This window comes from Montipora capricornis, chromosome 1, assembly GCF_036669925.1.
Source record: "Montipora capricornis isolate CH-2021 chromosome 1, ASM3666992v2, whole genome shotgun sequence".
Classification (NCBI taxonomy): domain Eukaryota; kingdom Metazoa; phylum Cnidaria; class Anthozoa; order Scleractinia; family Acroporidae; genus Montipora; species Montipora capricornis.
This window is the reverse complement of record NC_090883.1, coordinates 24942542-24959348: the sequence shown is the minus strand read 5'-3', so window position 1 is coordinate 24959348 and position 16807 is coordinate 24942542. Positions and strand designations below refer to the sequence as shown.

General features: G+C 39.6%; 1 protein-coding gene across 1 annotated transcript in view; it reads right to left on the bottom strand.

Annotated features, from left to right (window-relative positions):
• Positions 1–211: 211 nt before the first annotated feature.
• Positions 212–16807, bottom strand: part of LOC138033483 (titin homolog) — a 25037-nt gene continuing 8441 nt past the window's right edge. Inside the window, exons 2-7 of the mRNA XM_068881261.1 lie at positions 15651–15881; positions 14082–14429; positions 6560–6874; positions 5765–5830; positions 3208–3354; positions 212–1139 (exon numbers count right to left, since the gene is read on the bottom strand). Coding sequence (XP_068737362.1) covers positions 1108–1139; positions 3208–3354; positions 5765–5830; positions 6560–6874; positions 14082–14429; positions 15651–15881 — 1139 coding nt within the window. The 3' untranslated portion in view covers positions 212–1107. The remainder of the gene's footprint in view (positions 1140–3207; positions 3355–5764; positions 5831–6559; positions 6875–14081; positions 14430–15650; positions 15882–16807) is intronic.

Sequence of the window (16807 nt, the reverse complement as noted above, 5' to 3'; positions counted from 1 at the left end):
GCTAGTCTAGAGCTTAATGAGGTCCTTTAGTGTGTTATCATTGCATAAATCCTTCAAAAACAGTGTATGATAAAACCTCATCTTCGAGCGGATACGGAATTTAAGGATTTTTTTTCTTGTTCAGTAATGAGCCAAACATTCTCCTCCCCTAATTTATAAAGTTGCAATGCTTTATAAAGAAGTAACTGCAACACCTTCAATATTCTCACAATTTGTTCTCATATTTGCCACATTTTATTCAAAAAATGCTAAATGCAGTACTAAACATTATTTGCTCTGAATTATCCAACTTTGCAAAGCTATTATCGAGCGACACGCTAAACAAGTTCAGAATGACCTAATTTTTAAATTTTTCTTATTTGAATTTACATATCATCTAAAGCATTTTTAGGGAGAAAAGCCATTGCAAGCTCCTAATTGTTGAAAACTTTCACTGTAGCCGCCGCAATTTCCCTTTCGTAAACAAGCGATGCCATTTGGACGAGACAATTTTCACTTTTAAGTTTGTCGTTTGCAAATGAGGAAACAAATACTTAATCTAGATATAGGACTAGATTAACCGCGTATGTCACTTAGAATTAAAAAAAAAACTGAGCAAAAACCTTAGAAAAAAAATTATGATGATGATGTCGAACCTCTACACTACCGAAACAACGGCTTCTAGTTGACAATTTTAAAGTATTTAAATGAAGCAACCCGAATAAAAAGGCTTCAATCTTGGACAAAAATCGTTGAGAATATTAAAAACAGGGGTTATTTTGCGCACGACGTCCTCAATATAGCACATTACTTGCCATCCCCCTCCCCTCTACAACCAATGTTGCTTTGTTTCGTCTAGCAACTTTGATCCGGGGGGGGGGGGGGGGAGCAATAAGAGAGCTTTTTTTTCATACTTGTGATCGGAGTTTAGTCCAAAAGCAGAGTTTTCTCAACAATTTTGTCCAAGATTGTTGGTTACTAAGAATGGCATCGACCGTCAAAATTTACGGAAGAGAAATTAGCTTAGCCGTCATGTTGACACACTGCTGGCCATAAGTCTTCTCCGTGAACAAAGAAACCATTTCGTTCGGTTAAATCCGGTCTCAGGTTGAATCCGTTTTTGCCAGGTTAGTCGTTCTCGACTCCCTCTTCAGCACAACCTGCAAAACATTATATGGAGGATTGCAGTGTTTCAAAGAAGTAATACTAATTGCTTTTGTCAACTATTCTAGAACAACCTTTTTGATCTTCGATCTCACGACCGTGTTTCCCCTTGCAGAGTTTCTCTGATTGACCAATTTTTTGTATTCGTCTGTTTTCATCGGCCATTTAACAATTATTCGCCGAAGGCGAGGTGAATATCTGTGAATAATGACATCGACTTCATTAAGAATAAAATACAAACACTGGCGATAATCATTTTTTTAAAATGCATTTTATTAAAATGCATTTTATATTAACTAGACGTTTCGTATAAAATGCATATTTTAAAAATGTTTATCGCCGCTGTTTGTATTTTATTCTTAATCAAGCTAAGATGACTTAAGAGCAAGAACTTCGACTTCGTCTTGGTTTTTATTCACCGATATTTATTTATTCACCGATATTGCCGGAGGTGAAAATTGTTTTATTATAATTACATAGGTGATTATTTGAAAAATATGCATTTTCTCTAACAACCTCCACAGAACGGCTTGTGGCCATTTTCAAAAACACCGCTTGGCTGATTATCTCGTATTGTTATACTCAAATACGCTTTCTGGTTGGAGGAGAACGTGTCACGTGTCATTGGTCAAAACTTCATGACGCCCTAGGGCGAACAAAACTTCATGACGTCCTAGGGCAACAACAACTTGAACTTTCGACTCACACGTGATTAGGTCGTGCACCTTTGAAACGGCGGCAAATCTGTACGCCAGCCGACGTCAAGCAAATAATTTTTATCTGTGTATTGTTCTATTTTGAGTTGGAAGGTATAACAAAACACTTAATGACTGGCCCCTCGGGAAACAGTGAGTTTTGTTTCCCCTCGACCTCAATGTTTCCCTCGGCTTCGCCTCGGGGAACATTGAGGGTCTCGGGGAAACAAAATTCACTGTTTCCCTTGGGGCCAGTCATTAAGTGCTTAATAATCATCTCAAGCGCAACCAAATAGAAAAATCCTGTTTAAACGGGTTTTTATTGAGCGTGTAAAATAAAAACCAGCAGCCAATTAGAACAGGCCAATGAAAAGCAACAACCTTGTGTAACCGCGGCGAAGCACAGAAAAACGCTTGCATTTCTTACTTGATTTTTGAAACGTTGGTAGTTCAATGTGTTATCACAACTAGTTGTGATGACAAGATTTGAAAGTCGTTATGAAAATGCAACTTATGTCCTGGAATCAACATTAAATTGGGCTGCATTTGTTATCATTTTGAATGGAAATTACTCATGTTGGTATTTTCATTTAGTGCCAGTGAGTGCGCGAGTTTTTAGTTTGTATCCTCATCTTTTGAATTCGCTTCTCGTATCCACGAGTAAAAAACCGTGAGGCTTTTGATTAGCGTACTGTTGTCTAGCAACCATCTAATACTAGGCTTTCCTAGATTGTGCTCGCATAATTTTTTACATAATTTGAGAAGCCTACCATAATTTTCCCCATCTTCAAAAAAGCAGAAATGGAAGCACGATTCGTATGTTTTGACGACTATCAAATCAAGTTGCCGTTGTGTGATGAATTTATTGAGCCCGGGGACTGGGACCTGACAGGAACCAGAAGTCCCATTGCAAACAATGTCAGTCCCTGTTACTTTCTCATAGACAAGGTTACAAAATGGCGTTCGCCATGCCAGCCGATTCGAGCAAAATTTTGCAATTTTGCAGTCTTCTGAGAAATCACGGATCACAACCCAACAAACCATGCATGTGTTTTTTGAAGCCACGATTGTGGGATTGTGGTATTAATTGTGTTTTTTTCTTGAAGATCGTTGTTTGAAAGAAGTTTGAAGCAGCATGAACAATAAAAGGACTTGAAAATAGCTAACAAGAATAAAAGGCTTCTAATGAAAGAAAATCTAATTTTGCACTTATTTGCCATGTTTTCAAAGAGCGCAATTGAAAAGTAGCATAATTTTGGCATAAATTGGTCGAAAAAAACGACCAGCGGTGCTTCAGGCATAATTATGCTACTCTTTCAAGCTAACCGTCATACTTCATTGATCCCTGAACGAAACAATTGGAACCTACCTGTAATATTTTTGTATGTCTTCTTTTTCTTGAAGTACCAAGTAACTGCCAGGGCATTACCAAGTAAAAAGACTCCAACAACCGAGATGACAACTGGAATGATCCACTCTTCGTGGCCTTTTTGGTTACTGGAGGATTCCTTTGAACCTTAAGAAAATGATGACACATCTCGTCACTTTAATCTACCTTATTGAAATTTTCGTGAACGATTTTTCTTCCGTTGTTACGCTTTGAAACCCAATTTAATAGGGGAGCCGGCAGAGCGTCTGCGGAGGTCAGAGCAATTGCCTGCCTGTACTTGTTCGATTCCTGTATTTGGCTTCATATGTGGGTTGAGTTATTGCCGGTTCTCTACTCTGCTCCGAGAAGTTTTTCTCCAGGTAATCCGGTTTTGCCCCTCGTCCAAAACCAACATGCAATTTCATTAAATTTCCAGAGAGCCATGATCGAGTAATCGTAATAGCTTTATTATGTTTCATGCCTCTTTAGAGCGACTTTCAATTGAGTGTCGTAAAACCAAAGCCAATATAATTACTTTCGCCAATCAAAAAGTACGGAGACAATCCAGTAAACTAATCAAAACTTGAAGTAATTACACGTAGCCGACACAAAGAGCGGGAAAATGTGCACGTGCGAGCCAAGATTGGTTTTGGTTTCACTTCTGATTGGTTGAAAAAGTGGCGCAAGAACTAAGAACCAACCACTGAGTGAAGTAATGAAAAACCAAAGTAATTATATAATTACTTTCGACACTCAATTGAAACCCACTCTATATTAAAGTGTTTTGTCTCAGGGAATGCTACATTTTCCCCAGAGATTTTTTTCATGTGCTCAGTACGCTTCGTCATGTTGAATCATGAACTGTCTAATTGAGTTGAACTGCCTCTCCACTTTTCTCCTTTTCGGAAATGAATAAAGTTAGTTGTTTTTAACCTGGACAATTCATCAGTACCTATATAGTAAACAGAATATTACATGGCCGCTTGGGGATACGAATTTTATCTTCTTGTGCTTATAGTATCTCGCACCTGTTCGCTCAGTGCTCACTCGTGAGAGATACTCTCATCAAAACAGCACTCGAAGATAAAATTCGTATCCCATAATCTTTTAAAATTACAACTGCGACCTTTAAACACTACATAATGCCTGGGATCGATAGCTGTATTTTTGCAAAGTTGTCCACCAGGGAAGTATGTCGAAAACTAAGTTACTTGCCCCTCCCTTGGCTTCTTGGCTGGGCAGGAGAGGAGGCCCTGGGAACGAGGTTGCTTTTCTTAGCCCGGCAATCTAATTTGTCCGTAAGTGTCCAGAACTTTACTCATAATATTTACTGTATTCAGCACGCAAACATCATAACGGTTACTTTTGAAAAGGTTTCAGTTGCTAAGCATACGAAACGTCAAGTCTTTTTAAAAATACGTTTGTTTACCATGTTTATCACCGCTATTTGTGTTTTATTTTAAATCAGCACGCAAACTCTGTAAGAGCTCTTTTTAAAAGGCACCCTTTATACTCCCAGCCACTTCCCAAAACCCTGACCAATCTCGTACCCAGAGTCCTCGGGCTTCTTGGTCAGCGGGTGAGCGCCCGGAGAGACTCTGGGATAATCGAATCGACTTGAACTATATTTTTGATTGGCCGCTTGCGTAACAATGGCAGTCCAACAGGAAGTCGGTAAGTAATTCGGAAGCCCCAGAATTTGGAGGGAGATTCAAAATCTAAAATTAGTTTCAGTGCTGTTTGGTTTTTTCTACCTCAGAAATATATAAATCACAATGAATAAATTGTGATTGAATAAATAATTTGTCGATCGTGTTGCTTGCGCGATGGCATTTTGAACGATGGAATGTACGATGAAACATAAAAATACACTTACCGAAAGCGTCAGAGGTTTCATCTTCCCTTGCTCTTACAGCAAACCAATGATCATTTCTCCAGTTTCTTTGTGTGCAAGGCTAAAATTCTTGTTTTTCGAACACTTTCAACCCGCCATTTCTATTGTTTACGGTTTTCTCTTTCCTGTTTCCGGTTAAACTGAAGCATACGTAATAAGACCGGAACCCACGTTTTCTGGGAAAATGGAGTCGATTATCCCAGAGTCTCTCCGGGCGCTCACCCGCTGACCAAGAAGCCCGAGGACTCTGAGATTGAACCCTGACTGGAAATGGTCCACAGTTCATTATCCTTCTTGCATACTCATTAGCTTTTGGTTATGGGAAGGTCACCCCAGACAAGCAAGCTCGCTGGAGAAGACGCGGTGGTACCAATAGAGTAAGCAGGAAGGGTATGGCGACTCCAACCAAAGTTAGTCAAACTGACAACCTTAAATAATTAACGCACACTTATATCGCATGCCCGAAGTCTAGTGAATATTAATGAGATATAAATAGTACATCACCTGTTATTGGTGCTATGGTGAAATGTCATCATCATCATCATCATCATCATCATCATCATTATCATCATCTTTATTATTATTATTATTATTATTATTATTATTATTATTATTATTATTATTCCTGTTGTTGTTGTTGTTGTTGTTAACTAATCCACTAACCTGCCGTTAACGCGGGAATCGAAGCAGAAGTTGTGTTGTCACTGACTTCATTTGTGGTTGAAATGTCTGGAATCAAGCAAAATGTTTAAGGCACAAAAATATACAATATATTTCCGTTTGAAGACAAGACTATACCGTTAAATTTGTCCTTCAGTTTTTTATGAAGCCTGTTTTTTGCCACTCGCTTCAGCAGAGAGGAGAGAAATTACTCATACGTAGCAAACGGACAGCTGTGCTCCCGCCTTTGAGCTCAAGTATCGGTGACCACATTTTAAATGGCGGATGATACAACAGTGAATGTCTTCGGGGCTTGACTGACGTACGCAATGCTTGGCGAGTTGGCCGAACCAAAAGGTTTCTGATGAGTCCACTGCCCGGATACGAAACGCGAAAATGCCAAATGTTCAGTGTTATTATCACTATCATGCCTCCCAAGATCGTACGCGCTATCAATGGCTAATTTAGCGCTCCATATTCTACAGTAAGGTTTGCTATATTGGTTTCCCTAATTCAAAGATCGTTTTTCTCTGGCAATATTGTATGTTGGATATTGAGGCTCGTCTTTTTCAGTTGAAGTTATTGCTCTTCTTGACTCTTAATGCGGCTATCAAACTCGACTCTCGCTCTTTTTGCTCTATTGAAGATTGCCCTTTACCTGTTCCTTATTTTCTGTACCCGGATTCCCTTTCACAGTTTCCTTCAAAGATACCCCGAAAACTCGGTTAATAAAAGGTATTTATCACTATACAGTATATGTTGCTTGTTAGTTTCATTCACTCCGAAAAGGTTCCTTACCCGATAGCACCTTTAATTGAATTTTGACTGAGCATCCTTTAACATCATCTTCGCATGATTGATGACAGCTGTACGCCCCTTCATCTTCCCCTGTAACGTTGGCAATTTCGAGCTTGTAGGCATCATAGCATTTGCTGTAATACTCCTTCACTATTGTATACTTTTCATCTGTCTTTAAAGACACCGGGTTATTGTTGAAATGCCACGTGAATGGCTCAGCATCCCATTTGACCAAGCAACTTAAGTTAATGTTGTTAAAGGCATTTTCTTCAATTTCTAACGGCGTGTTAGCTCTTATAGAACTTTCTTTATTGCCTGTGTAAAACAAAAAAAAATTCAGTTTTACCAGTGTGTGCACGATTATGCATGTGAATCAACAAAGTTTCGCGCTCAAAGTATTTCAGTATAAAACCAATCAATTGCCGAGAGAGGTGTCACATTAATATATAGATTTAACCAAGCCTAAAAGCAGAGCTCCTGTTTCTAACCCCAGAAAGCAATATATTGTATATGGAAATAACTATGCTTCTGCATAGAGTACAAAATTAATCGTTATTAATGTATAGTAATACAGTTTACACTGATGAAACACCTCTGAGCTGACAGCAGTATAGACCTTATTCATAAATGGCGGTCACATTTATAATTCTTTTGTCCACGTGCAAATTAGCCTACCAAGCCTCATTTTAGAGCAAGAATTCTTTTCAATTCACTGTATAGTATCGAGGCTTGGTAGGCTAATTTGCACTTCGACAAAAGAATTATAAATTGAACGCCATTTATGAATAAGGTCTAAAATCAACAACTGAAACTAAAATTGCATGCACAGTAATCTCTTTCATAACATTTTCCGGTTGACTGATAATCTTTACACCCTCACTCTTCAGTTTAGAATAATAGCAAAACTCTTACTAAGTAAAAATTCAAGCTAAAGAGTAGTAAATTGGCTTACTTGACTGCAATTTCACAGTCAAAGAAAGCAGCTCACGACTGGACATCCATTTCGCACAAAAAGCCTATAAATGCGATTATTATACGTTGATGTCACCAGCTCGATTTTGAATGGCTATAATTAGCTAATTCTTGCTTGCTGTGTTTCTCTTACGTCATACCTACAGACGATAGATTTTGTATATGTAGAATTGACGTCATACAGACAGACAATAGTTTTATGCATGCAGGAGTGACGTCACCTAATACACTAACCAGCAGTTTGATCAGTTTTGCCATGGCGGAGCTCAGCTCAGGAATATGCATAATAAAACAACTATTGGATTCGGTTTTCGCATGATAGCGATAATTATTAAAGTGCCCCTGTGATCAAAAAAGCCACTTCCTTTTTTCCTTCAGATTTTGAAAGTGTGTTTGCTTAACACCTGACTGGCAAAATTTTGAGCTTTGATTTTTATCCAAAGGCCGTTTACTTTGAGTGTAAGTTTTGGATTTCACGGTCCGCCATAACTCACGTTCAAAACTGACCGATTGGACCTCAGACGGTTGGATCCAGGGAAAAGTGACGTCAGAGGCTCACTAGCTTAAGATTTCAGCGTGTGAACGCAGCTTATTATATATGCAAAGCGTGAGTTTAAAAGTCTGAAAGCCCAAAACCCCCGTGCTGCATATTAATTCTGTGGCGTACACACGTATTGCATTCTTAAACTAGTGAGCCTTTGACGTCATTTTCTCCTCGATCCAGCTCTCTCAAGAACATAATGTTAGTAATGGCGGACCATTTAATAAAGAGGTGTCTTTTTGAAATCAAGGCTTAAAACGTGGGTCACTTAGTGTTTTGTTAACATAGTTTTGAAATCCAAAGAAAAATATGAATTGATTTTTTGGTCACAGGGGCACTTTAAGGCCTCAGTGTGTGTTATCCGCCTCAGCCTTCTGCTTCGGCAGATAACACAAACTTTGGCCTTGAAAATTATCGCTATCATGCGAAAACCGAATCCAGATTCTCTGTAAACACGGAATTCCAAACGTGGCAGGTCTTCTTCGTTTTTTTAGCGAGTTTTCCAAAATATGTGAGGCAGCGAGGCATGCATTAAGAAGGAAAACATTTACCTGAAAGCCAACCGTTAAGTTAGTGTTTTGTCTCTCGCTCTATTTCTCTCAGCTTTACGATGCTCTTCATTGAAAATTTCTCTTCTTCTCATTCCTCGGTTTCTCTCGAGGCTTTCTTTGCTTAAATTTCTCAAATTTCGTCGCCTCTTCTCTCGTGCTTTTTCCTGCTCTTCATTAGTCAGGTGGCTTAATGACCTGATCGTGACAACAGTGATAAAAGCATGAAATTTGTCTCACAATTTGCTTATACCTTACCAAACGACATTAGAAAGGGTGCCCATGTAAATCTGTTCACGCTTCCGTTTGAAGGAGATTTTAGCTTTTGACCAAATTCAAGATTTGGGATATCTGTAGTAAGATTTTCAGCAGAGTTATTTTACCACTATTTGAAGCGAATGTTGCATGTTATTATCTTGATTTGATCACTTGTTTATGTACTTTGCTATTTTATCAAAGATTGCCTTTAAAATAGCGTCGACAAAGCCACTGCTCAGTATTAGTACCCAGTCTTCGCTCGGCCGATAACATAATAGCACAAAAGCAGAACAAATGCGTGCATATTGACCGCGTCTTTTCGTACATCAAATCAGATCATATTAGCATTGCTAATGTTCGTTGCAAAAACTCTCACAAATGCCCGTCGCTCCAAGATTTGCTCACTGGGCAGTCACATTTATACATTGAATGGCGTGCACTTAAACATTTCCTTGGCACATTGGCAGCGTGAGCAGCGCCCAGGTGCACTTGATGAGCTTTCTGCGCTTCTGGTTTCCACTGGTTGTTCTCTCCTTTAACCCATGAGAATTCTGTGGGAGAAGGAACATCCTGCATCGCGTATTCTGATGATGTCCAAATCCCTGCTTGGTATACTGCCCTTTGAGCATGCTGCAGAATTTCATCCTGAAATGTAAATTGTTTAGAGAGCAAGCTATAGTTCGTTTTTATTTTACTTTGAGAAAACGGGTATCGATAGCAAAGTGCTTTCTTCCTTCATATTAATTTTGCAAGCATATCTCTACCCAACTAAGACGTCATCATTACATTACTTTTCCCGAATATCCAAGTGTGTTGGAGGAATATTGTCCAAGTCTCTATTTCGCTTTGAGAACAGCATCAGTTGTGTGGCGTCCACAGAGTCCAGGGAGCTTGATTTGTCATATATTATAATCGCAAATCTCTCTAAGGCTTCTGGAAATTCTCTGACGAGACACTGAGCTGCTGAAAGGGATGAGTTGAAATGTGCTCCAGAGCGGGTGTCAGTGGTGTTACTTCACCATCCAATTCCCACGCTCGCCACGCTGCCTATTTTCTGATATCAGCACAGAACTGCGAAGTACAGTCACACCCAGTGAAAAGTGGAAGACGAGTAGGGGTCGGGTGTCTCCAAGGGATGAACAGATTCTGTTGATCTTAATAAGCGAAAAGTTGATGTGGTGTGGGACACATACGTTCCTGGCTGCCTAAACTAAGGACGTAACATGGGAGAAAAGAGTAGGGATTCAGAAGGGAGGTAGCAGGACAAACGAAGATTCCAAAAAACTGGCCCCTTGACAAAGCATTGAACATTACATCTGGTTAGTAACAGCTCTAAAATTTATTTCTTTCATTTAAAAGTTATTCCAACGCTGTTTAATCTATAATGCTCTATGATTTAATTGTGTCCCAATAATATCTGTGGTTTGCCATGGATCTGAACATGTAATGGCTCAGTGCCACCGTGAAGAGGCGAGACTCTCATCATCGTCACGCGCACTCTGGAGAGAGATGCAGCCAGGTCTGTCCATGTCAGGACAGGTAACACCGACGTTGTCATGACCTTGGTTGGAAAGCTTCATCATGTGATCGCCGAGCATAAAACCAACTTGCTAAACTATGGATTGCGTTTGCCATGGGGGGCCACCTTTCACTGGGTGTGACTGTACTTCACAGTTCTATGATATCGGGAAATAGACATCGTGGCGAGCACGGAATTCAATAGAGAAACTTGCCGCTTAATACAGGGTCACTAAAAATACTCACTGGGCGTGGTGTAATGTCAATTTTAATGCAGTATCATACAAAGTACACTTACAATTCAGTACATACTTAATTGACCGCTCTCCATGGGGACTTTTCAGCAGGGGCACCCAATGTCAATTTCCGGAAAATATCTGTTCGGAAGACGATTTGAGATCTAGAATTTTCGGAACATTTGTTGTAAAATTACCCATTTTTAACGGATTTTTTTCCCTAAAAAGGTCACCTAGAATTTTCGGGAGCCTTTTTTCTGGCTGAAATTTTCCAAAAAGGTACGTTTTGATCCCTATAATTTTCGGATCGCTAGAATCTCAGCTAGGAAATCTGAACAGATGAAAACATTTTAGGGGATAAAGATATGCCTTTATCTACCGTTCAAATACTAAAATACGTTTACCAACGCTTGTGTAAGTGGTTTTGAACCATATTCTCGTTGGGTGCCCCTGTTTTCAGGGCCAATTAAACACAACCAACGAAACAACAGAACACAACAACTACAACCAGTTGGCTATTTACAAGTGCAGCAAACCATAGGACGTTTAACCAGGACTACCAGGAAAAAATTCAACGGGTGGGGGTTAGAGCGGGTCTTGAGCCCGAGATCTCCGGATCTCAATGCAAGCGCCCTAACCACTGAGCCACACTGCCTCCTCCACTTCATGCAAGGAAACCATCAACGCTGTTTCAAGTGATAAATAATTTCAGCAAAGTTGCCAACTTGTAACTTAACGGTGGCATGAAATATAGGTAAAATTGTAAAAAAAAGTACTGTGCAATAAATTGTCCTCTAGTCTCCTACATACGGCACACAGTACTGTTACAGTATTTCTATGACTTAAAGTTCACAACAAATTATCTTATTCCGTCATTTCATGGTTAGTACGTTCAATGTGCAGTAAGGCCCGTTTTTTTTTTTTAAATGTCGCATTTACAAGTGCCTTATCTAATGCAAATGCGCGAAAATAATAGATTTGTCTCATTTGATGTAAAATGCTACGGTTAAAACGGGCCCTATAAGGGAAATATCGCTAATTAAAAGTAGCACAGTAGACAATAAAACTGTTCAAGTTAAAGTAATTGAGTAAGAATTACGGCGGCTTAAAAAAGACGGACACGTACGTCTGGCGCTTCGGGAATTTGAAACGGCTTTTGTTTGTAGAGCAAGTCGTTAACTGTCGGGCACCTGGAAAGCGTTAACGATACTAAACGGCCGATTATCAGCTTACAGTAGCTTTGTACATGTTATTTCTTTATAGTGATGAGGATCCCATTTTAAACACATGCAATAACACACCGCATGAAATGACACGTGGCTTAGTTTCTTTTTAAGGGTGGAGGCTTAATACAGGTAAAAATAACAAAGAAGAGACAAACATAACACTGCTACAGGATGTTCGCGGCCGCTTAATAGGGGTGGCTACCTAATACAAGTAACAAATACATCGTTTGTATAAGCGAAAAATCGGGACTTCAAAAACTGGCCGCTGAATTATACAGGGCCGTTCCATACAGGTTCGACTGTAACACCTTTCAGTGACACCTGCCCTGGAGCACATTGCGATTTATCCCGAAGCTATTGTAGAGAGATTTGCGATCATAACATATGACAAATCAAGTTCCCTGGACTCTCTGGACGCCAGTCTCAAAGCGAAACAGAGACTTGGACAATATTCCTTCAAAACAGTAGGATATTTGCAAAATTAATATGGAGGAAGAAAACACTTTGTTATCGATAACCGTTTTTCTCAAAGTAAGATAAAAACGAACTATAGCTTGCTCTCTAAACAATTTACATTTCAGGGTGCAATTCTGCAGCATGCTCAAAGGGCAGAATACCAGGCAGGGATTTGGACATCATTACAACACGCTATGGAGGATGTTCCTTCTTTCACAGAATTTTCATGGTTTAAGGAGAGAACAACCAGTGGAAACCAGTTTGGATGACCATCACTAAAGTGTCCACAGAACCACATGAAATGCACCTAGAAAGGGCGCTGCTCACGCTGACAATGTGCCAAGGAAATGTTTAAGTGCACGCCATTCAATGTGCAAATGTGACTGCCCAGAGAGCAAATCTTAGAGCGACGGGCGTTTCTGAGGGTTTTTGTAACGAGCATTAGCAATCCTAATATGATCAGATTAGATGTACGAAAAAGACGCGGTCAAAATCCACGCAATTCTTCTGCTTTTGTGCTATTATGTTATCGGCAGTGCAGTGCAATAAAATAGCACAGTACATAAACAAGTGATCAAATCAAGTTAAAAATGCAACATTCGTTTTAAATAGTGGTAAAATAACTCTGCTGAAAATCGTACTACAGATATCCCAAATATTGAATTTGGTCAAAAACTAAAATCTCCTTAAAACGGAAGCTTGGGCAGATTGACATAGGCACCCCTTCTAATATTATGTGGTGGGGTATAAGAAAATTGCTTTTATCACTCTTGTCACGAACGAGCCTAAATTTTGTGTTGAGTCACCTGACTATTATCCCGTTGCTTGTCACTGGGGAAAACTGGATCCGACTACATCAAATGGTCGCAAATTTTGACCCCCAACGAATTGGACATTGAACTCTTGCGTTGTTCTTCGATTTGATCTTGAAAGTAGTCTTGGAAGAAATGTGATTTCTTATTTCTACAGTACATATGAAATTGTCTTATTGCGTACGGTTCTTGTACAGTCACTAATATGATTTCCGCCAGAAAAATGCTGGTTGCCAAATGCAACGCTGCCACGCGATTTACCGCTAACGAAAATTGTCCGAACAGGCCCCAGAGGCTGTCCTGCCTCCCCACCTCCACCCGGACAGTCTGTGCGCGCGGTCAGACGGACGTAAGCTGACATCATAACCAAAATTTCTTGGATGGATAGATTTCCGAAAAACTCTTACCCATGGTGCTCCGCTGGAGCGCTTTGCGCGCCTGAGCTCCGCTATTAACAAAATTGCCCCGATATCCCTTCAAAGCTCAAACGTTTGGGGTGCCTAAACACGTTACAGTCCAAACCGTTTAGACCACGAATTCTTGCGAACTGTTATTTAGCTCTCGGCAACAGAATTCAAAGTGTGCACTCACTTTTGTCATTTACAAGCGAAGATAGCGTCATAATGGTGAAAGGAGAACAAAATAACACTCCTAAAGCAATACGATTGCACAGGGATGCATCTCTGTTGCAAGATAAAAATGCTCATAAATAAGGCTGACAAGGAAAATTGTAATTGTATACAATTGTACAAAGTAATAATAAGTCATAATAATAATAATAATAATAATAATAATAATAATAATAATAATAATAATAATAATGATGATCCTTTAGTCAAGTCCCAGTTTTCTATCATGTAAGACCACTTCAAATCTGACTAGCCAAAGAATAATTATTTTTTTATCTCAACAAATTGAATAAACCATAAATTAAAATGTACACGAGACCACTTACAATCGAATTCCACTTGTATTACATATTTCGCAGATGTCGACCAGCTGTTATTCAACGTACTGTTTGCGGCGCACATATAAAAGGCTTCGAATTCTTCGCGGCCTGGAACGTGGAGAGTAGTGGAAGTGATTAAGATATCATTGTCTCCTGACTGCTCGCGTTCTTCGTGACGTAAACCCTCCGATTCATTGATGATTGGTTCCACGTCTTTGAACGAAGTATGTGAGTTTCCCTTGTACCAAGATATTTGTGGTCGGGGCCTTCCTTCAAAGCTGCAGAATATATCTATCCCTTGGTTCTGAGAAATTTCTTTTGGGGACCCTGAACGGCCAAAATTCTTCAATGCACCTAGAAGGCAAGAAAGACTGACAAGTTTGGGTAACAAAGTCGCAAAATAAATAAATCTGTCTTAAGCATAAAGACAAGTTAGCAAAATTGAGCTTTACGGGAAGGTTGCAGTTCAATTCAATTCAACTTTTGTCACGCAAACTCGACAATACAATACACTCCAAAACAGTTCAGTGAACTATTAATGGAGTAGCTGACGCAAAAGAAATATAAGTTTATTAAATATATTTATAAAATAATTGGGATGGTACGCGCTCTCTCATCGGTCAATAGCTGTGTTTAGATGAGAGTATGTAAACACGGCTGTGACATCACAAGAATTTGATTCACTGGTAGGAAATACGAGCGTGTATCAAGAAAATTTGTTTCAATCAAGAAGTTAAAAAAACCAGCATTTTCCTTCATTTGTCGAATTATTTTTGAGAAATATTTTACAAAATGATTTTTTTAAATAATTAATATAGCCAAAACGCGGGGCCGGGACCGCTTCGCGCTTGGGCCATAAATCAACGGGAAAAAACGAGGATCCGTAAATTACAGTACGGACCGAGAAAACGAGGTTAGTAAGATATTTATTATATCTCTAAGGTTAACTGGCGCGCGGGCAAGGAAACTAGTCAAAGTGAAGCGGAAGGTTCAGCTGCCACAAAGAATGCCGTGCCAAAATCCCAAAAACTAAATCTTCTTGGCTGTTAAGTTTGAAATAGTTGCTTGCAAGATTCAAACAGTTTTCAGTACAAGTTTATGCAACAGAAATGACATGAACAACTCGCTAGATGATGTTTTGTCGAAATTTTAAATTTAGCGGGCTGTACAGCGGGCCGCTAATTTAGCCAATAACAGCGCGCGTACTATCTGAGAGATATAATAAGATGTTTTGAGATGAGTAAGACACGACTTGAGGGAAGGCGTAGGTGGTTTCAGGGTTTTTTTTTTTTTAGGGGGGGGGGGGTGGGGGGGGGTTGATCGCTGTTTTAAGCTAGGTATAGTGTATATTCAACCTAGGTAAAATAAAGATCACTAATTTAAACCAGTGAAAAATGGATTCAACCTGAGATCGGATTTGACCGACAACATAGCCACGAGTCTCACGCAAAAGAAATTATTTCGTGAGATCACGATTGTAATTTACTGATTTTTAATTTGCTTGTTTACTTTTTGAAAATGCTTTCATTTTTTTCCATGATTGCAAGAAAAGTAGTAACTGGAAGCATAACGTACTTGCCAAGTATATGCGCTTCTCTGAATTTCCTGTTTTCAAAACAAGGCATTCTTTGGGTGTCACTTCGTTGTCAACTTGTTTCCATGTGGTGTTTTTCGTTATTGTTCCGCCAAGTTGTATTGAGCAATCTAAAGGCGGGTTGGATTTTGGGTCTACTGTTTCTTCGTCCTTTGGACAATTACTCAATTTGCCAACAATTACACATTCTAGGCCATTCGCACGTGACGTACCTGTGACGAACGAAAGACAAAAAACAACTATTAAAACCCGGGCTCTCTCGCTTTTGTTAGGACGATGAAGGCCTTGGGGGCGGACGTGCTGTCTCAACCCATGTTCTGCCTTCTTGAGAGGCTACGTGCCACGCAGAAGGCCTCGATAGGTTTTGGGGCCTCTTATCTGCAACGACTGAGTTTCGTACGTTACTGCAATGATCGTTCTAAGTGTGCGATTCATTTTGACCAAAAATCAAGACTGCGTTTTTACTGTGCGATTCAGAGTAGTCGCTCGATAGACCTTCTGATTGCCCGCCGAGCGCGAACGATTTCAGATGGCACTCACCTTTTGGGATGTCACGCAAAGTCCTCAACTCCCCACGCCAAAATAATAAATAAAATCCTTAAAGAAATGCGTGATGTTTCAAAGGCGGCTTCCAGGTGCATCGCGACCATTTTTACTCGCTCCCGACCGATTAGTATACGTTATCGCATGGGCCCGAGGACAATTAAGGATTAATTTCACGCCTATTTTCAAAGTTTTCACAAAACGCGACGAGGGCAATTTGGAAAACTATGAAAGTAAAAGTGAAATTAATCCTTAATTGTACGAGGCACATTGCGATTTCATGTTTATCACATAAAGGGCAAAATTGTTGAGAGAAGCCCGTTCAGTGCTGCAACAAATGACAATTAACTCGCTCCCATTCTGTTAAAGTTCAATTCGATAAATTGCTGCTGTCAACAGAACAGCGCTTAAAATGTATTTTAAATGTGGACAAAAGAGTAGTTTAATCTGGAAGAAGATTCTCTTGTAACTTCGCTTGCTCTGGATATGAAGCAACTGTTAACAAATCAGGATATAGTAATCATGCTCCCTTGATTATTAAAAGTGTCCTCGTGATTAAGAAAAATGCCCTCCGTCTCAGCCAATCAGCATTCAG